This window comes from Stylophora pistillata, chromosome 9 (genome assembly GCF_964205215.1).
Source record: "Stylophora pistillata chromosome 9, jaStyPist1.2, whole genome shotgun sequence".
In the NCBI taxonomy this organism is placed as follows: Eukaryota; Metazoa; Cnidaria; class Anthozoa; order Scleractinia; family Pocilloporidae; genus Stylophora; species Stylophora pistillata.
The window spans coordinates 25,765,378-25,787,213 of NC_142527.1; the positions used below are offsets into that span (position 1 = coordinate 25,765,378).

Genomic DNA, 21,836 nt, shown 5'->3' on the forward strand with positions numbered 1-21,836 from the left:
TTCTTGAGAATTCAACAGCTAATAATATATTTTTCCTATCGTGTTTAAGTAAGGGAAAACACTTTTTGGCACTGTTCATTTACAGCTTCAGCAGTTTTTACAACCAACTGAAAAAAGAAATGGGTCCGCAGTAATTGGCCCAGGCTGTTGCGATGTCCCTGCCAGTTGGCGAAGCGATTAAATCAAATTAAATCAATAAATGACTCAGAAATGAATCCTAAGTCATTCAGAAAGAACAGTGTGAATAAAGAAAGTTCTAAGTGATTCCAAAAGTTGATCTTGTAACTTTCACCGAGTAATAATGAGTTGTTAGTATCTCACTGCCTGATGAAATTAATGCCAACGACCATGATCAAAGCAGGAGTCAAGGATGCCTAAGTGCCTACATACATACATAGGTTAATTGACCACTCCCCATAGGGGCTTTTCAGGGCAAACACCCACCCATCCCACCCAGGGGAGGACATCCACCACACAGCAATCTCGTGCGTGGGAAATTAACGTCTCCTACCCCTAACCCTGCAGAAGACGGGGCCTACGGTTTTTATTCGTCCTTATCCGAGAAGATTAGAATATCTAACCATTTCTTGATTATAAAAAGGTAGCAAATTCTCCTCACTTATTTTAAGACCATGAGTATTGGTCTGACCGGGACTCGAACCCTCGACCTCCCCCACATCACAATCCGGCGGTCTAAACGGTTGAGCTAACTGGGAGGTGAGTAGGGGAGGTAAAAAGGAGAAACTTTAATGGTAGGTCTATTAATTAATTATTTCTTTAATGACAAACTGCCAACACAAATGACAATTCTAAAATTTATTGTCCAGTGTTTTGTAATTCACTTTGCAAACATAGCCTTTGCACGAATTTTTTTTTCATAGAAAAGCTTAAATTACGTACCATTCCCTGTTGCCTGGACCTAGTGTTAACTATCAGGTACACTGTGAACAATGTAGAAACTTTTCTCCTCAGGGCAACAAATCTTATCAGTTGCCTGCTAAACTGATAGTATTGAACACTAACAAATTTTCTAGGATGGTGGCAACCTTTCTTTGCTCATGTTTCCTCATTAATATCTTTCTTGGAAATGGACCCCACATAACATAACTAAATCTGCAGCAGATCACATACAAAATTTGTCAATTTACTGAAGACTGTTCTTAAAAAGATAAATTAAATTTTTGTTGATTACGATAACCATTTATGGGAGACATACATAACTATGCCAAACTATAAAAGCTCCTGAGTCTTGTACAATTCATTTCATTATTATCTTTAAAAAAGGGTAAAAAAAGAGCTCTTAGCCACTTTAAGACAACTAGAAGATGAAAGTTGTTCAACAAATAAATTCTATTGCATACATCACAAATCAATGAAGTTTGACAAGATAAAGTTACTATGTGTAGTTATTTAATAATTATTATTTTAACATGAAATATTTCTTCAAGAAATATAGGCTTGAGATGTATCATACACCTGATTATTCCAACATTATTTTTTGGGCAGGTAGCAATATTGTTGGGCTACATTATTTTTCTTGACTAGATCATCACACAGAGCATCTTCTAACTGCACACATAGTGCATCTGAATTCTTCTGACTTTTCTTCCATGTAAACAGCATTTGATAGCTTTGTTCATAGACATTGCCTTTCTCATCTATTGCAATTTGCTTGATAATTGCATCCTCCAAGCCCAAAAGCCTTGCAACTTTCTTCCACACATCAACAATTTCTTTAGCTAATCGTGTAAAGTCTATGTCGGCTATCCTTGCTAGTTGAGGACTTTCTGGAGGGTTATCCTAGTCAAAGGAAAGCAGGCAGCAGTTAACTCCTTGCAAGTAAAAAATAAACTGATGTAGCTGTTGCATTTAAAGCAACTAATCAATAACATACATTATAATTATTGTTGTATTTTTCAGAAAGTACAATGTCATGCACTGTTATTGGTCAATTTGGTGGGTTGTATTTCACTGTACAGCCTGCTAAATTTAAAAGTTTACTGGTATCTGTAGTAAAATGTTCCTCCTCTATTTTGTGTTGAGAAGGGTTGTTGAAAAAAAAAAAAAAAACAAAAGTGCAAGCGACAACCATGAAAGGTAATCAATTATTAATTTTAACAAGTCGAATAAATAAATAAATTCATCCAACCTACTATGCATCAACCTAACAGTAACATTATCTCAGATTTCCTTCAAATCTTGAGGTCAAGTAACTGTGAGCTGCATTTAAACTACCAGAAATACCTTTTGAGGTTGTCATGTCCATTTATATGCTTTTTTTCAATAACCATTTTTTTGAAATGGTAGTATACAATTACACTCCAATACATGGTACCTTCTTCAGGTCAGGCACACACAAAAATACATACTTAGACATAAATATGGGGATCAATGAATTGACGCTTAGTAGAAATACATGAAATCTAAAGTAAGAACTACACAATAACAATCATCTTACCGCACTGCTGCAGTACCAAAGATGAAGATTACTAACAGTGAACCTAGAATGGTTCCCTACTTGTTCTGGACAAATAAAAGGTGTTGACGGCTCCACTACCTCAGAACTGATGGGTAAAAAGTGAAGACAATCTTGATCCAAACATGTTGCTGATTGGTGCCGTTTACACAGCACATCAGAAGATTTACAAGCAGAGCATGTAACACACACTTTATAGCGTACATTTCTCAGCCATTGCCACTGCTCAGATAAGCTTCGCAATTCACCGTCAATTAAGATTCTCACTTGGCACGCCATACTCTTTCCATTTTCAAGACTATTACTGGACATGTTAAGATTGTACCCTCTTAATACCAACTTAATGTAATGCTTGCTACAAAGAAGAACAAGATCATATTGACCTCTCTTCCCTAAAATAAAGCGAGCAGCATCACAGTACAATTTCGGGGGAGTGGTGCATTCCAAGATGGGACAACGTGCAATAAGACGTGAAAGAAGCTGAGGGAATAAGCCATGTGGAACAAACCCATCACAGAACTTATATATGAGGGCACATGGATCACCCTCTTGTGGCACTAATTTCTGTAGGGCAGAATCTGATAGACGCAATTGAGCAGGAACAAAATATTTGACGATTTTTCCCTCACAGGAAATGTTCTGCTGTTGGTCTGGTTCTAATTGATGTTGAAATTTTGCCACAAAGCTATATTTTTCCATCATCTCTAAGACACTTTGCTGCAATGACTTGTATCTACCCTCTTCCAAATCTTCAAACACTTTGTCAATGAGCTCCTTTTGTAGGACTCCAGTCTCTTCAAGTTCCTCCCATAACTTGCGATCAACAGGATCCTTACAAAGAGAAAATGAAAAACAAATCTACAAGTAAGTTAATCAAATCATAAAAAGATTAAGTTCTATTGCTTCAGGAACAAACAACTTGAGATGCTGAAGATTAAAACATGACATAGATATAAACTCTTGGACAGTGTCTTCACGGTAGGATGAGAATTTTAGCAGATCTAGGGGCACACCTTTCCCCTAAGCTTGTGCCTCTCTCAAAGCAGTAACAATACAACATGTGCAAAATTAACCTTTAGTTAGTTCTTTACATGTACAACCCAACAACAGTATGCACCTTCTCCAGTATGCATGTTTCTAAAGGTGCTGACTAGAAGAATTTGTTTAAAAATCAAGAGCATTTTTACTAGATGATCACTTCTTTTATTATTGTGCTATTAATGTGTGATTCAAAGGTGATAAATGTAAGGAGAAATTAGATACTGGTCATTCTTGGGGGTCAAACGATGAGACTACAAAATTTATAGTGACGAGAAAATAGTTTTGTCCACTTCCAAAAAGGTTACAGCTTAGATCAGCCCTGTCGATAAACTACTTCTTTGTTCCACTAACCTGTTCTTCAAAATGGCAAGTGGAGATCAGCTTTTTAAAGAGATTGACCAGCCACTGTGTATTAAGAACTACTATGTCCGTGAATCGCACAATCAGACCAAGGTCATGGAAGTAGTTCAACATAGTGTCCAGCTGTTCATTGTCTTCAATGTAGCATTCTTCCTGTGCAACTGTGTGGATTTCCTCCAGGGTCAAGAAGAAAGTTCCACCTTCTGTTCGACTCTTTAGAGCTTTTTCAAAATTGAACCACTTCACAGGAAGGTCTGCGGTTGAAATCAGCCCTGATGACAATATCTGTTGCACTTTTGCTTGGATCTGTTGAACCTCACGTGATTTTGATGACTGCCTGTTATCAACCTTGTAAAAAGGAGACAGTACATGTTCTTGGTAGGTTTTGCCTTTAAGACTTTTACTGATCTCAGACTCAACTTGTTTGATTTCTTGGGTTGAAACCTTGTCAGCATGTGTCCCCACCATAAGGACAGGTGGGGGAAGGCAGCGCAGGCTTGACTTACACAATTCTTTGACATCATGCTCCACTGGGGGCCTGCAAATGCTGTGGACTGAAACCAACCATGACAACAGCATGTCCAAGTTTGTCTCATTTGATGTGTTCTTCAAGGGTACTACATGGTCTCCATGCTTAAATGATGGCTCTGCAAGGTCATTTGGTTTTTTCTCCAGGTTATGAACAAGAAGGTAGATGGCTCTGTGGCAGAAGAAGATGGGATGGGTCGCATAGTACAGATGCTGACCTGCAAAGTCCCAGATGTCAAGAACAGTTTCTGTTGCACAGTTACCATCAATTTTCTCTGGACTTTTGAGACACTCTGTTACAAGTGGGGTTAATTCATCTGGCATGTCAATTTTTGGTTTCGGAGTTGGTTTTTCTCGGGACCGATCGACTAAGTCTTGTGCAAATACCTTTCTCGGTTCTTGAGTTAGATTGGATGCTGGAGGATTTGCGGTGAAATGTAACCCATTCAGCTGTGAAGGGACAAATAACTCAGTACAAGATGAATGTTAGGTAAATACATTGAGGTGGCTCAAAAAAGTTTTTTTTAATTATGTACATGTAAATGTAGAATTCTTTGATGGACTGAGGCTACAAGACTTGTTCATCTGTTTCCTCAAAGATTGTCTGAGGGAAACATCCAACAGTTGCAAGACAAGTTGTAATCACTTTCCCGATGTTTATGGATACCAGTACTGTTTAAAGTGTTATGTCTCTGTAACTCTAAAACAAGTAGGTTGACCCATGTATCAGCTTCAATAACAATATTTCTTGTTGCAAATTTTATTATCAAGCTTTACTTTTTGTCCAGAACCACTTTTTAATTTTAATAATCCAAATGTAGCTTTTTATCCTTTTTGGGAAATATTTGTTATTGGAGAGGATCAAAAATGATTTATCTCAACCTATGGAAAATATACCTGTTCTTGTGCAACGTCTTTTTCATCCAGCATCTCTTTCTCCTCGGGAGGCAAAGTTTGGCTTGCTTTTGTCTCCTTCTTCTCCAGCATTTGACTGGCAACCAGTCTAGCGATACATCTCTTCTGCAGTGAAGCCTGTTCTACATCCTTATGTTCCTCACTTACAGCCTTCCATTCAACTAACTGCTCCACATTAACTTCCAGTTTTGATGAATTTACTTCCAAACCTTCAGTACTTGGTTCATTGGGATTAAAGGGCAAACCCATTAGTGAATTCTTCAGGCTTGTTTTTCCTGCCCTGTCTTGGCCAATGATCAGTAGTCGAGCACGGCACACTTTGACTTTTCCCTCTAAGAGAGCAATGTTGTAGGCTAGTTGTGCTTCAATTCCCCGGGCTCTTATTTCATGAGGTACTAGAAGGAAAAAGTAAAAAAAAAATAGTATGCATGCATTCTGGCCACTGAAAAATCATTTTGCCTCCAACATAAACATGCAATTCAAAACAAATGGCGAAAGTGATCTGATTTATAAGTACAATAATTACTGATAAGTCCAGTAGTTATCATTTCATAGTCATCATTATATAATCATTGTTGTAAAAATAAACAGTTCATTATTTTCTTTACTGCGTATTGATACCTTTGATTTTTGGCACAAAATCTAAGAGAAAGAGTACTGAGAAAAATTTAACATACCCTGATTATCATCATCTGTTCTTATTACTTTTTCACTTTCAAAGAATCCTGCAGCACCTTTCTCTTTTTGACCGAACCACATACCATGATATCTAAAAAATAATGAAAACAGAACATGTCAATTATAGCTTGTCAATATCTCTGGACCAGTTTGTTTTTCTTCCATGTAAATAAACAAAAATGAGATTAAAGTAAAATTCTTTAGCTGGCTTTTGATTCTTTTATATGGAAATAACCAGAGAGGACAAATAACGATGTACACAGGGGTTATTGCATGATACTGCAATTATTGACTGTGCATCACATGACATAAAGTAGCTAATAGCAAAATCTAATGGATGGATAATAACATGAGATATACAACAAGCATTGCCTTACAAGCACCATGCATCATAAAATAAGCACTGTAAACTTCATATAGAAACCAATAGGAGCAGTAAGTCAGTATATCCCCCAAAATCTAAAGTATAGTTACTGCTGGTACCTACATGTAGGAAAGGTGCTCACAAAAAGACGGCCTTTACCTGCTTGTGTCCTGAGATATAACCCAAACATTTTCTCCCTTATCGTATGAAAGTTCACAAGGTTCAGTAGATGAATTGCTTGTTGTAAAACAGAACTTTGCTGGTCTTTCCTGAAGAACAAATTAATAAAAATAATTTATTTTAGTAGATATGTAAGTGGTCTCAAAGTTCACTACATCCTTTTTCCATGTAACCTGCAAGTGCAGTTGTCACATGTAATCAGCACTCCAAGCTCAACATTTTCAGAGTTATGATTTGTTGACTTAAAGTCATAAATTGGTCACCAGGAAAAAAAACATTTTTTTCAAGTTGCCAAGGCCACCAAAATTGTTGCTGTCAGCTTGGAGCACTGTTGGTGTCAGCTTGGAGCACTGTTGGTGTCTACAACAATCAGACAGTTAAAGTGCACCTAATCCCAAATTTTTTTTTTCTCTTAACGAAATAAGCTTATTTTTTGGAGTATTTCTGTGCAAAAATTTTTAATTTGCTCAAATCTTTCATTTTCTGTGCCCAGTCAAAATATGGAAAATTGGCCACCATCTTGCCCCATGAAGGAGTTTAAAGAGGAACGGCTCTAGCAGGTAATGTAACGTCAAATCGGGAACACGAAAGTCTGCATTTCATACATTTTCACTTGTTTGGGAAGGTTGTAGTCGATATTGTCCAAAAGATGTCGACTAAGCATGTTGTGTGAGGAATGTAAGAAGCACAAAACCCTCCTGCAATTTCGCACGTTGCTTCATCCTTCGGCAACACACTTAGTCGGCATATTTTCGAACAATATCAACTACAACCTTCCCAAACAAGTGAAAATGTGTGAAATGCAGACTTTCGTGTTCTCAATTTGACGTCGCATTACCCGCTAGAGCCACTCCTCTTTAAACTCGGTCGTGGGGCAAGATGGCGGCTGATTTTCCGTATTTTGACTGGGCACAGAAAATTGAAGATTTGAGCAAATAAAAAACTTTTTGCACAGAAATACTCCAAAAAATACGCTTACTTCATCAAGTGAAAAAAAATTTTGGGGTTTAAGTACAGTTTAAGGGCCAGTTTTCAAACTGTGGGAAAATGCATTTGGCAAAAAGGTGTATGACCAGCAACTGCTCTTATTTTCTTTCCCCACTAATGAGTATTTGTTTGTTATTGTGGCAAAATAATTATTATTCCACTCACTTATGCATTTATATCTTGTACCACAGTTGGCAACTATAATTATTGTAAGCAAATATTCTTCAAAACAGAAAATGCCATGTTTAACAACTATTCAAATGAAAAAATTTCAAACTGTCATCACAAACACCTTGGCAAGAGTCTGAACTATGTCATGGAATGTTGGTCTTTTACTTAAATCCTCTTCTTGACATCTCTCTAGTAGGGAAGAAACACCAGATGGACACACAAGAGGATGCTCCTTACGATCCTGAAAAAATCAATGCAAGAAAAAAATTTACAAAGTGAAGATGTATTAACAAAAAATACTCAATGCTTAGAAAAACAAACTTTATACTGTGATTGGCCAGGAAGAAGGGGGGGAAGAGGGGAAAGGGGAGGAAGGGTGAAGAAGGAGGGGAAGATGGTGGAAAGGGGTTGAAGGGGGTGGGAGGGAGAGAAAGGGGGAGAAGGAGCAGGAATGGGGTGCAAAGGGGATGGAAGGGGACTGGAGAGGGAGGAAGGGGGAGAAAGGGGGAAGGATGGTGGCAGAGGGTGGAAGGGGAAGGAAGGGGATGGAAGGAAGGGGATGGAAGGGGGAGGAAGGAAGAAGGGGATGGAAGGGGGAGGAAGGGGGTGAGAGAGAAGAGAGTGAAAGAGGTAGGAATGAGTGAAAGGGGTAGGAATGAGGTCAAAGGGGAGGAAGGGAGAGAAAGGGGAGAAAGGAGTGCAAAGGGAAGAAGGGGAGGAAGGGAATGGAAGGAGAAGGAATGGAGTGCGAAGGGGAAGGAAGGGGGCCGGAGAGGGAAGAAGGTGGAGAAAGGAGGAGAAAGGGGGTAAGATGGTGGCAGAGGGTGGAAGGGGAAGGAAGGGGATGGAAGGGGGAGGAAGGAAGAAGAAGGGGATGGAAGGGGAAGGAGGGGGGTGAAAGAGGAGAGAGTGAAAGGGGTAGGAATGGGGTAAAAGAGGAGGAAGGGAGAGAAAGGAGTGCAAAGGGGAGGAAGGGGAGGAAGGGAGTGGAAGGAGCAGGAATGGGGTGCAAAGGGGAAGGAGGGGGGCCGGAGAGGGAGGAAGGAGGGGGAAGAGAGGGGAGATGGTGGCAGAAGGTGGAAGGGGAAGGAAGGGGATGAGAGGGGGAGGAAGGAGGAAGAAGGGGATGGAAGGGGGAGGAAGGAGGAAGAAGGGGATGCAAGGGGGAGGAAGGAGGGAGAAGGGGATGGAAGGGGGAGGAAGGAGGAAGAAGGGGATGAAAGGGGGAGGAAGGAGGAAGAAGGGGATGAAAGGGGGAGGAAGGAGGAAGAAGGGGATGGAAGGGGGAGGAAGGGGGTGAGAGGGGAGAGAGTGAAAGGGGTAGGAATGGGGTGTAAAGGGGAGAAAGGGAGAAAAAGGGGAGAAAGGAGTGCAAAGGGGAGGAAGAGGAGGAAGGGGTAGGAATGGGGTGCAGAGGGGAGGAAGGGAGAGGAAGGGGGTAGGGGTGGGAGGGGGAGGAGGGGGAAGAGGGGGAGGAAGGGGGTAAGAGGAAGAAGAGGATGGAGAGGGGCGGAAGGGGGTGAGAGGTGAGGAAGGGGGTGGAAGGGGTAGGAATAGGGTGCAAAGGGGAGGAAGGTAGAGGAAGGGAGAGCAAGAGAGAGGAAGGGGGAGGAATGGGGTGCAAAGGGGAGGAAGGGGAAGAAAGGGGTAGGAAGGTGGTGGAAGGGGGAGGAAGGAGGTGAAAGGAGGAGGAGCAGGGGGGAAGTGGGGGGCTACAAACACCAAGACTAACAACCAACCTAGGAGAAGTAACATACATATAATTACCTCAATTAACAATTACTTTTCTCTCTTTTTTTGCATTTTCATCTAATTTTTTTGCATTTTTATCTAATTGTTCTTTCACTGATAAATTCAACTAAGTTTTTTCATTTATCAAAAAGTAACCTCTCACCGGGAAAAGGTTCACTAGTTGGCTTAAGCAATGGGAGTCAAGGTATCTGAACATTGACAAGACCACATGAGAGAACAGGGCAACCACCCCTCTGCCAGACAGGTCATCCAAACGATGACCTTGATGACCAGTTATTGTTGATAATAGTAAATTACCATCTTGACCCTTTCTGAGAAAGAAAAGAATACAAAATGTATGGTTTAAATCTCTTTTTTTTTTTAACTAGGTTTCTCAATAGATGTCGAGATTCTATTTTCAGTGATTCCTGGTTGAAACTTTCCTTTTCTTTAGGATTGAAAACCAATTTGAAATCAAATGGAAGAAAACATGAATGAAAAAAAAAAAATTGAACCACCACGTGAACACATATTTAGATAAGAGGTGATGTTTCACTTAAAAAATATATTAGTATATAAACAAGTAAATTTGAACAAGGCTATTCCTACCACATCAAAATTCAAAATTGGCACCTCCAGTCATTTAACATGTGCAAGACTACACATAACCCTTTAACACAAGGTACAGTATAATTTTTTTGCATTTTCATCATGCATGGTGTCCCCCTGTAGATTTTAAAATGGTATTAATTGTAGTTCAGTAAGGCTTTAAGCTACTATAAAAATTAAAAAAAGGAAATTATTAAGTAAATATGTTTGACTGGTAAAATACTGTGCTACCAATTTATGTAGCCTCAAAAATAAAATACCATTGAGAGGAAACACTCGATAAAAAATTTGAAGAATCCTTACTGTTTGGTTTCCTTGATTTCTTCCTCATAATAGCAGCACATGAAACCACCAAGGCTGATCTGTAAATAAAAGAAATGCTTTCCTTATGGTACTGTTGATTTCAATTCCTTAACATTTAATAGAAAAGGAGGCCAAAAAAAAGGAGGGAGGGTTTGGAAAAGCAGATGTAGGACAAAGTAAATAGAGGAGAAGAGATGAAGAAAAATGAGAAAGAAGACAAGAGGTAAGGGAAAGGAGATGAGAGAAAGAAGAATGTAAAAGGACAAGAGGAGGCTAGAAATAGAAGGGTAAGAAAAAAAGGCAAGATATGGGAAAAAAAAGGATGACATTTATGGAGAGGAGGCTAGAAATAGAGGATAAGAAAAGGTATTCATAATTATTAGTTTCTAGTGAGACCTTAAGCTACTACAAAATTAAAACTTAAAAAAGAAGTGTTATAAATTTGAATTGTAAAATACTGTAATTGTCAATTTTTGTAGCCTCAAAAATAAAATACAATTTTGGGTAAACATGCTCTATGTACATTAAACTTGAGGAAAGGACATAAAAAGAGAGGAGGAGGAGAGCACTGGAGGGAAAAGAAAATGGGGCAAGATAACGGAGAACAAACAACATAAAAGAAGAGGAGGCTAGAACTAGAGGATAAGAAAAAGGGGCAGACAACAGACACAAAGAAGGATAGAAGTGTAACAACTTTACAATTTTCAATCAAAAAAAGAGATAGGGGCTAAGAAAACAATGCCAAAATTTTCAAATTTTCAAATTCAGCCCCCTCTTCCCCCCCCCCCCCCAAAAAAAAAAAAACAATCAGCATGACTATGAAACTCTGACTAGAAAGCCATTCATTCCCAACTGTATTTTACTCCTAAGAGTATTGGGTATAAGCAAATAGCCATTCACCATCAATGCTTAGAAGAGAGATCATTAATTATTTTAATAAGACTATGTAAACATTACCTTTTCAAGCGATGAAATGTAAACAAAAGGCTCCGCTACAGATGTATGTACAAGATGTTTGGACTCCAGATATTTTAGAGCTGAAGAGAGCTGTGATGCATAGAGCCAGGCATGGAAGAGAGATGGAACCCGAAACTCCTCCAGGTTGCCTTTGCTGAAAAATTCAACTGCCTTGGGTGGTAACAAAAAACAGGAAAAACATCATCTTAAAACAGGTGATCATAAGTAAATGGGCATCTGTAAAACTAACTGCGTGTGTAATGTTTCTCGGAGAAAAACCAAAAGTTTCTAAGTCTGTTCTCTAATAGACCTTGACAACTTCAAAGATGCTACCACTGCTAGAATACCGTAATTCAAAATCACTTACCTTAAGCTGTCAAACTGATTATTAAGAGACTAAGAATTAGAGCCAGCATAATATGGCAAAATGAAATAATATTAATACTGTACCAATCCCACAGAGTCTGCATATGAGCCCAGAATAACAGCACCATAAAACTTCATGATGTATTCATGACTGAGACAAGTCATTATTTTAGCTTCTCTGATGAACAACTCTCGCTGTGCTGGACCCAAGTCGAAGCGTAAAACAACATCAACCTGATGGAAACAATGTAGGAATTTGTGCTCAGATGTCTATGCTTGTCTGCTCTCATCACATGTTTGCAGGAGAATGTTTGAAAAAGTTTTGAAACAAGAAGCCACTCAATGGATGCTAATCACTTCTAAGAGCTACATGATCAACAGACTCAAACCCACATGACTCAGTGTGTACTAAATCTGAATATAATAAGCATGTTTCCTCTCAAATTTCTCTCTTTATTATAATTTTTTTTAACCAAGAGTATGAATGCATACTGACAAATTGTCAGGGAAGCCTGATGAAATGTTGAATGGGAGGGGGGTAACCTTTAGATGGATGAGCATCCCATCCAGTGGAGAGTTGTTATACTCCTTGTGGCTGATGAATTGTCAAGGGAGCGTGATAAAATGCCGAGGGAGGGGGTAACTTGTGATGTATGAGCATCCCATAGCCCATAGGCTCAAGCATATATTACTATTAGTCTAAGAATAATTTTGAAGTATACCAAAATCAACATACCGTATTATGACCTTGTGACCACTGGGCATTGTAAACATCACCAGAATATGGACGACCAAGAGCTATTTTCCTTCGCAAAGACAGATGTTTCTTTTGAATCATCTGGACTCCTGCATCTTCTAAATCCTCTCTGTAGTTATTTCTCTTAATACCCTAGGAAGTAATTTCATTTGGTCAATGAATAATTCAAATTAAGCTCCTTCTTTGGTATACATTTCAATCTATTATGGTCCAAGCTGTCTGGATAGTAAAGAAACAATAGATCACACTGCATTCAAAGGGCAAATCACAAGCAAAAAATAAATCCTTCAGGTACAATATCTTGAGAAAACTGAACAGTACGCCGGCAAACAAGCTCTAGACTTATAATTTTGTGCATTATTAGCATATTTTTGCCAACAAATAAGTTTCGGGCCTTAAGATTCATTAGCAAGGTGAAAGGTCTGCACATGATCTGGCAGAGGTGGTGCCAGGATCCTTTTAGACCTCTTGCATGTTCACTTTGCTCAAGACCTTTAGCATACTTGCTGACAAAGAAACACAGGTGCTCGGGTAGGGGTATCGAATGGTCCCATTCAATTTAAAAGTGCTCACAAACTTTGGCCTTTGCTTGAATTGCTCGCAAAAATTACACTGGTGCTCACTTGCTCATGCTCACAAAATTTTTGCTACTGCTTGCATGCTCGCATTCTCGTTAACATGCGCTTGATTGCTATAAACTTCACTGATCCTGCCTTGCACTCATTTTTTATACATATGTAAATGATAGCTCAGTCATGATAAAGTTAAATTAAAATGGTTGAATAACCCTTAACTCTGGCTTCAGTAATTCTTCAACAGTTCAGCCTGTAACTGTTTAGGAGGCACTGTATGTATTATCGGGAAAACACACAAAGCTCCATGACAAGCATTTCATTCATTGGTTTATTCTTTATCATATTTCATTGTCACAGGTTTTCTGCTTAAGAGGGGTACAGTTCCACGGTTCAAATATGTGATCATTTATCTATTCAGACACATGTTTATTCACCATCTAGGGTATATTACGAACTCACAACGTGACCAGCTCCAGTTGGCTTGATAGCTCAGTTAGTTCTAGAGTACTGCAGCGGTATTGCAGAGGCCATGGGTTCTGATCCCGTTCAGGCCTAAATTTTTTTTTAAGGCTTTAATTTCACAACTACTTAATAAGTTGTGTGTATAACTGCAATAATCAATCGTGTTCCTAGAGGAAGTGTCAGTTTGTAGAGCTCATTTAATTTATTCTGCTTGATATAGTTAGCTGGTTTGCAGTCGTAGCTTTTCAACTCCACCAAGGGGGAGGAAGAGGTACCTTACAGCTTATGGCCATGCTTTAGGAGGTGACATAATCTCCTGTGGAGACAACATTACTTGCAAACCTTTGTTGACGTAAATTCCCATTTATTTTAATGAGCAAATTATCAGGGTTTCCAGTGGGCAATGGGAAATAAAATGAACAGAGTCATAATATGTTGAAACAGTGTACTCAGATTGCATTGTGTTACGGTTTTACAACCTTGAAAGTTTCTTTACTGGAAAGACCTCGAGGAGATGAACAAAGGTGGGTGTAAAAGTTTCCGCCGCTTGAAGGGGAGGGGCGATAAGTATTTTTGTGGTCATTTCAATCACGTGGGTGGCAAGGGGGAGGGGTGGGGAATGGGGAAAATCTGTCCCATTGTTTGGTCCGTATAAGGATGTTAACGCTTACAAATAAAGATGAAGATCTATGGTGAGAAGGCCGTAGTCACTGCTGGAACAGGAAAGGAAGGAAACTAAAATGGAAAGGGAGACCAAGCAACATTTGTGTAGCCTAGAGGCATATGTGTGGAGCACAAGAACACATTCATCACCAATGCTCAAACAGGCTCTGTGAAGCTGGTTACCTCAATGAAAGGCATTGTAAAGTGTCTAGGCCATCTTGGATTCCTCTTTAAAGTCTTTAATGGTCATATGAAACATCAGACTGTACCAAAACGTTCTCTACCACAAGCAATTGAGCTTCTGGAAGAACTTGACAGTTACTTGGAAACAATAACAGAAAAAGCGTTATTGCATAACAACGATGTCAACGATACCAGCACAGGTAAACTGAGCGGTCCACAAGGAACTATTTCTAATCAGACAAAGCGTTTGGTGAACATGATCTTAAATGGACTGAAAGATCTGGAGGCTTTAGTTAAAGAACACAATCCAGGCTTCACCATTGATCTGTACTCCTGTCTTACAGTTCAGGTTGAAAACCTCCATGCAGTTGGTCATTTCAAGGACCAGTTTCCTACCCTTTTGCAGTATGCACAGAATCTGGCAAATACCATATACAAAAGCATTAAGCATGTAGTACCCTGGAGTATCTACTAATTCACGCAACGATAAATCCTATTATCCTGTGTTACACCAGAGCGCTCCACTAAATGCCATTCCGAAGCTGGAGCATCTCAACACAAGAAGAGAGTTGAATAGGCTGGAAAAAGACCTCATGATTGAGTGGGCAACAAATAATGTGAAGGCTGTGCGGCAGAGAAGTGTGAGGCAAGAGACCACCATGTTCAAGGCCGGAACATTGCCGTTAAATATGTACAGAGCATCCGACTATCCTATATATAAAGTCTCATTCAGCCATAACACTATCCAAGAGGGGACTGTTACTTCTCAGCTACAACCGTTACAACTGTTACACCTTCTACATCACACGAGGCCATCGAAGACAATAAAGTAGTAGAGGCAGCAGAGGTAGAATAGGAGGATGAGTATGACACTGACTCAGACGCTGAATATTCTATTGCGGACAATGATGAGGAAGATTCTTTAGACGATTTGGTTTTTCTTCAGGCAGTTACAACGCCAAGTGGACGAATGGCCAGAGTCATCCAATGAGAGTGATTTGGGTAGGTGATTTACGATATGCAGCCTTTATGTAGCCTTTCATGATTTTGCTTCTTCAATCATTCTTCCTAGCCCAAGAGGAGGTTATTAAAAGGAGTATCTTACTTCTTTATTTTCGTGATTCGGGAAAATGAAATTTTAATATCTGATGGATAGATAGATAGATAGATAGTTTATTGGATAACGAACATGGCAGTCCATAGACTGAATTGCGTTACAATTACTTAGAACTAGGAATAAATGAGTTCCAAATACAAATTGAAATTAAAATAAAACCATAAATGCAAAAAACTCTCTATATGACTATGTACAAACTAGTCTAAAAAAAAAATTTAAATTTATGTACACATACTTGGACTAAAAGTGTTCTTAAAACGATCTGTATGTGTACGGGGCATGGCATAAGCCCTGGACTGTCTTAGATTATATCTGTGTTCTCTCTTAGGAGGTAAGACAGGCACGAGTTTGTGATCCGGGCGTGACATGATAGACTCGAAAAGCTTGCTACACAGAGCCGCGCGTCTCGCATGCAAGGTTACTATGTCGAATCTGGCCAAACATTCGAAATATGACGCATAAGGACAAATGATGGAGAGCGCTCTCTTTTGCACTCGTTCAATGTCGTCACTAAGATACTGTGGGAGCGCGTGATGGAAAACTGGCGCACAGTACTCTAAAACAGATCTTATCACAGTGCAATAAATATTTATAATGTCGCTCAGTGGAATATTGGCGCGCGTTAGAAGAACAATAAAATAAAGGCGCTTGTTCGGTTTCTTAATGCACCCTGAGATATGTTTGTTCCACTTTAAATCTGAGCTAATAGTGACTCCTAGGATTTTAACACTGTTTGATACTGATAGTTCCTTGCCATTAATCACAATTGGTGGAAAATTGTGAGTGTTCCTTTTAAAGTCAATGCGCATCTCCTTGCATTTATCTGCGTTCAGTTCCATCCTATTTTCGATCGACCACGCCTCAACGGCGGAAACTGCACTTTGTACATCACTGGTCAAACCTCGCGGTATCCTTTGGGCAATTGTCGTGTCGTCTACATACTTCCAAGTGAGTGCATCGACCTCAAGATCGTTGATCATTAATAAGAACAACCAGGGACCAAGCTTGGTCCCCTGTGGTACCCCGGCAGGGACTGAGCCCCACTCTGACCTGCAGTCTGATGACAACCTGACACGTTGTTTCCTGTCTGACAGAAAATCCAGCATCCAGACGCGAACCCACCGTGGCATGTCCAAGGCTTCGATCTTTCTGGCCAGCAAATTGTGATCAATAAGATCAAAAGCCTTATGATAGTCGAAAAATACCACTCTAACAGCTGCGCCTCTGGCGTCAGTGGCTTGTGACCAGTTATGTACCATGGAAATCAGAGCGTACAAGGTGGAGGATCTTGGAATACTGCCATATTGGTTCGGGTCTATGATCTGCAACACCGCTGGACTGAAGTACCACAAAATCTTCCGCAACCTTAGAGATAGCGGGCGTCAAGGAGATAGGATGCAGGTGCTTAGTAGCATCTACCACGGGTTTTTGCTTGGGGAGAGGCACCACGTCCGCAAGCTTCCAAGAGGCGGGAAGCCTTTGTTCTCTAAAGCTCGCGGTCAGTATAGATGTAATAGGCTGTGCGAGAATCACTGCATATTCCCTCAAAAGCCAGTTACCAATGTCGTCAGGTCCAACTGCCTTCCTCGGGTTTAGATTGGTTAGAGCATGTAGGACATCAGTTTCCGTAATTAAAGGCATATCGGAGTCCTCCACTACAGTAGGGACAGAGTATAGGGGTTGGTAATGCCTCATGGGTTCTAAGAACACAGCGTTGATGGCATTAGCTAGTTCAACGTCACTTAGGTGATCAAAACTGTCCCCAAGCTGAAGGTTGGAAAGGAGACTTTCAGAAGATGATGCAGGATTCATGCCGGCGATTCGTTTAACTGCGCTCCACCACTGCGAGGGCTTGATGTTCTTTAAATTATTCACTTTGCTTGCATAGTATTTACTGCGAAGTGACTTACGCGTGAGGTTGACGTCATTTCGATATCGCCGGTATTGATCCATGTCTCCATTGTGGAAGGCGTGTTGACGGAGCTTAATGAGGTTCTTGAACCGCTCAGTAACCCACGCGGGATCATTCAGGTGAAGTCTGACATGTATAACTGGCATTAAGTGGTTGAGACCAATTTTGATGAAATCCGTAAACAGCGCCAATTTAGCCTAGCAGTTAGATGCTTCGCTAACCACTGACCAGTCGATAGACACGAGGAAACGCCCAAGCTCGGACGTGCGACTGGCCCGAGTGTCCCGCTTGGAAAGGATTCTTCTACTTGGGCCTTCCCTTGGAGCACAAGTTGTTGGGTGCACGAAGACAACATTGTGATCCAATAAGCCAAACGGCCATAAAATCTGAACGGAATTTTTATCGTACAAATCTGGTTGGTTGGTGAAGACCAAGTCCAGGATCTGATCACCCCTAGTGGGCTTGTTGACCAATTGCTGCAGTCCGAATTGTGCAGCTAAACGATTCAACTTTAGCTGATTGAAATCGCCACAGAGTAGAATCCCGCAACCTGGGAATTCTCCCTCAACAATAGTCAAGGATGCTGATAGATAGTCCAACAAAGCAGTGTCTCTGGCGCTGTCGTTGAAGAACGGATGGTATATCGTGGCCGTGATGACGCAGGGTGTCCCACGCGGGAGTCTTTTTGGTCTTAACCACGCCCAAAGAACTTCGTACTCAGGGTCTCGTAAGTGATCAAGAGATCTATACCTGATCGAGTCCACTATATAGAGCCCAATCCCTCCGTGAATGTCCGTAGTGCGGTTTCTAGAAATAAACGAGTAACTGGGAATGTGGAGGTGGTTTCCGCTGATGGTGTCCCTCAGCCACGTTTCGGTAATGAACCCTAAATTTGGTTTGTAGTCCAAGATGGTAGAACGAACTTCATCGATCTTGGGCGCCAGAGACATAGTGTTTGCAAGCATCAAGCTCAAACCAAACACGCTACGAGATTCAATGGGACGATCCATGATGACTGGAAACGTATTGTCGTCAGTCCGAGAGTTTGAAGTGTTCGTTCCGTTCTCAGGCAACACTGGCAGAACGGAAGGGTTGTTTATTTTGTTGGTTTGAAAGGTGTTACCTTGAATATTTAATAAGCTCAACGACCGGTTATGCAAATTACTAGATTCGTGGTCCAGTGCAGCAATTTGGTCAGAACCCATCGAATCATCTTCATTTGGAGTTGGAGAGATGTTGGCACGGAATTGTCTTGCAGTTCCTAGGCACGATACACTGTTACCTCGCTTTCTGCCACTGCCACAGCAGCCCCGAAGTGTGGATTTTATGTGAGTGACACCGTGCTCAGTGAAGCGACGCCACAGGAGTGGACTCAATAAAGCCGGGGAAAACGACGATAACTGTTGATCCGTGATTCGCCATTTTTCTCTTCGCAAACCGTGTGACGGACCCCCCTGTACGACCCTCCTAGCTCTGTTTTGGAGGTGTAAGCCAGACTATTAGCTATTACTTGGCCCAAAACAATAAATCCTATTAATAAGAGAGAGATTTCGGCTAGCAGAAAATTTATGAAGTACTCGAAATGCTCACTGCTTGCCATCTTTAATTTTTTCTAAAGTGCTTGCTGCTCGCCATCTGTATTTCCTAACGTGCTCACTGCTTGCAAGAAAAATTTGACAACTCCTTGTGCTCGCAAAAATAAACACATTGCTTGAATGCTCGTAAATGCTCGCAAAGACCATTCGATACCCCTTAAGGTGCTGATGATGACCGCCTGCTCCCAGGCTAATTGAACAGTCTCTATTAATTACAAACTATGGTAACAATGCAACTCACCAGAAGTGACGGTAAATCTTCATAGTTCACAGTCTTCGAATCTTCAATCACTTTTTCAATAGTTTCTAAATCATCCTTGAAATACTCGGATTGTGACCAAGCTGGCAGCTTTCTTTTCAAATCATGCAAGTTTGTCCTCACTTTCTTTTCCAGGTCTTCAACACTTGTTACATCAGCAGCATAACACAACGGGTTGAAAAGCCGAATGATTCTCCATTTGCACATTAACAGGTACAGTTTATCATAGTCATTAAGGTCCAGAACCTTTAAAAGAAAATACCCCCTCAAAAAAAAAAATTCAGCCAAGATGCTTAGCCCTTTACACATTGAGTATCAGTAACCTTATTCTCTATACTGTACTCTGTACATTTCCCATGGTGCTGACAAAGATAATTTGTTAAACAATCAAGAGCTTCTTTAAATGACGATCATTTCGTTTACTCTTGTGACCATAATGTGTCATTCACTGGTGATATTGTTGGAAGAAATTAAATGCTGGTCAGCCTAGATAGATAGATAATCTTTATTTATCGACAGACAATTCATCAGCTATAAATAAAACATTTAAAATATAAAACAGTATCAACATGCATCAAATGGATAAGATACTATTATGAAAACTATACTTAAAACCTAAACCTAACTAAAGCTGCTATCCACGAATGCCGTGCCACAACATACTTTTTTAATTAAACACTTAAATAACCCAAAGGACTCTGCTTGTCTTACATCACGAAGAATACTGTTCCAAAGGGTGGCACCACAAAAGCTAAAGCTATTCTTATAATAGTTTGTGCGCAGCAATGGAACATTAAGCATAGTTTATTCTCAGAGTCTCTTAGGTTATACGCAGTTTCTCTCCTTTCAAATTTAGAACGTGAATAGTCTGGAGCTAAGGATTGGCAAATTTAAAACCTCTTTTGGAGGACATTTTTTAGATGCAAAAAAGGAAGCTGACTTCTTATTAGAGTGGTTCTTGTGATCAGCCACCAGAGGTGTAAGCCACTGTCAGTATAAGAATGATGGTCGCTCATGGGAGCTTGCCTAGCCAGCAATTTTGGGAATGTAGATATGTAACAAGATCCATATATAGACAAGACAATCATTTGCAATGTAACCAATGCACTGAAAAATTATTGTTGTCATAGGCAACATTAAAGTTGTCCTCTTACAGGAGCTAAAAATCAAGAGAATTGTCTGTATTAACTGTAACCCATGAAAGTATCAAAATATTATTTTTCCTTGTGATAATAGAACACTGCCAAGTCAGTTCTCTATGATAATGATAATACTAATGTAGAAAACTAACCACAACCTAAGTGATTGATTTAACCAGTCAAAGCCCCACTATTTCTACACAGTTACTTATTCCAACATCCGATTAGTTCATACAGGTACCTCAAGGTGCTGCATAGACATTTCCTCACTGATTAGATGAAGATATACGTCAACGCATGCACAAGCTAACTGATCAATACGTTAGACATCTTAATCCCACTGTTTGCTGGTGAAGCTTTATATACAAATTGAAGGGATAAATCGCATAGATAAAATCACTCTGAATTCAATATTCGCAGAATGACAAATTAGAGGGTTCCCCAAGCAATAAAGCTCAGAGACAAAGGTTTTCCCGTGGGTTCTCAGTCATCAATAGAATAATTTCTCATATACCCAAAATAATACCTTGATGGCTTCCTTTGGGTAAAACTACGGAAGCAAATAATCATTCACTAGATCAAAATTCCCTTAATTATTATGCAAAATATTGTGTTCCGGTACCGGTTTCCTCTGCAGTACATGTTTATCACGCGGTTGATAACAGCGAATGAACAGCTCACCTTGTTTGTTGCATCCATATTGTAGCGGACGGAGGGATCTAGAGACATTCCATCATTGCTCCGAACGCGATATTTAGATAGGACTTTATACTGAAACCAAGTAAGCCACTCGTATCGATCAAAGCTCTTTAATTTCTTGATTTACTTGATTACGTAAAAACTGAAAGGATAATTACAACAAAAACCTATTACTATAATTCGCACAGAACATCGATTGTGCAATAGCAACGCAAAAGGGGGCGTATCACGGTACTAGAAATTCACAAAATAACACTAATCACGAGCAATAATATAAGAGAAATACTATAACTAAATAGATTAATACAAATTACAACTACAAATCATACCTCTTTCTCCAATCTTAACTCTTTTCTTTAGGTTTCTTTCGAGTAATCAACGCTACTATATTCCCACGTGTTATCTCGTCGCTCGATTAAGAAAACTGATCTGCTGAGCTATTTGCATCTCATAACCCAACCGAAGTTACACAATCATGGTTAACTATTACACATTAATCATTACACATATGTTGAAATGCAGAGAGGAAGAAATGTGCAATATCAAACTCCTTCTTCCTGAACAACAGTGCTGGATGCTTGAGTGTCAAAAAGTTCAAACCGCGCGCCTGACCCTAGCGGGTCTTAAAGAACAAAACTAACGTTTACTATCAAATTTATCCTGACTTGTAAATTCATGGGAAAAGATCAACTGATCCTCAGTTTTGTTATACGGAGAAGACAAACAAATATCAACTAAGAACGTATAAACTTTCTAAACGTCTCGGTATATACTAAATGTAACTACCCCTCTTTTGTGCCCTCTTTTTT

At 39.9% G+C, this 21,836-nt stretch overlaps 1 protein-coding gene across 3 annotated transcripts; it reads right to left on the reverse strand.

Annotated features, from left to right (window-relative positions):
• Positions 1 to 801: 801 nt before the first annotated feature.
• On the reverse strand, positions 802 to 21,806 carry LOC111327889 (uncharacterized). Of its 3 annotated transcripts, none has more exons than XM_088732831.1 (15): positions 21,533 to 21,806; positions 21,010 to 21,024; positions 19,172 to 19,435; positions 12,403 to 12,555; positions 11,751 to 11,900; positions 11,301 to 11,471; positions 10,344 to 10,402; positions 9,595 to 9,763; positions 7,822 to 7,941; positions 6,522 to 6,631; positions 5,998 to 6,089; positions 5,303 to 5,715; positions 3,869 to 4,855; positions 2,459 to 3,307; positions 802 to 1,800 (listed from the first exon to the last, which is right to left on the reverse strand). In XM_088732831.1, exons 1-15 carry the CDS (start codon positions 21,533 to 21,535, stop codon positions 1,492 to 1,494), a joined length of 3,864 nt encoding a protein of 1,287 aa, XP_088588957.1. In that variant the 5' UTR covers positions 21,536 to 21,806; the 3' UTR covers positions 802 to 1,491. The 3 variants fall into 3 exon arrangements, with proteins under 3 accessions (XP_088588957.1, XP_088588955.1, XP_088588956.1); XM_088732829.1 differs by having other exon boundaries at positions 21,010 to 21,169; positions 21,357 to 21,806; XM_088732830.1 differs by lacking the exons at positions 21,010 to 21,024; positions 21,533 to 21,806 and adding an exon at positions 20,570 to 20,883.
• Between the last annotated feature and the right edge of the window lie 30 nt (positions 21,807 to 21,836).

What these genes read in the sequence shown, in the direction of transcription:
- LOC111327889 (XM_088732829.1), bottom strand. Translation starts at nt 21,057, where the DNA reads ATGTCTCTAGATCCCTCCGTCCGCTACAATATGGATGCAACAAACAAG. An exon ending in AAGATTTACCGTCACTTCTG is followed by an intron (nt 12,556 to 19,171) that starts GTGAGTTGCATT and finishes ATTACTTCCTAG; the next exon opens with GGTATTAAGAGAAATAACTA. An exon ending in TTTGGTACTGCAGCAGTGCG is followed by an intron (nt 1,801 to 2,458) that starts GTAAGATGATTG and finishes TCCTTTGACTAG; the next exon opens with GATAACCCTCCAGAAAGTCC.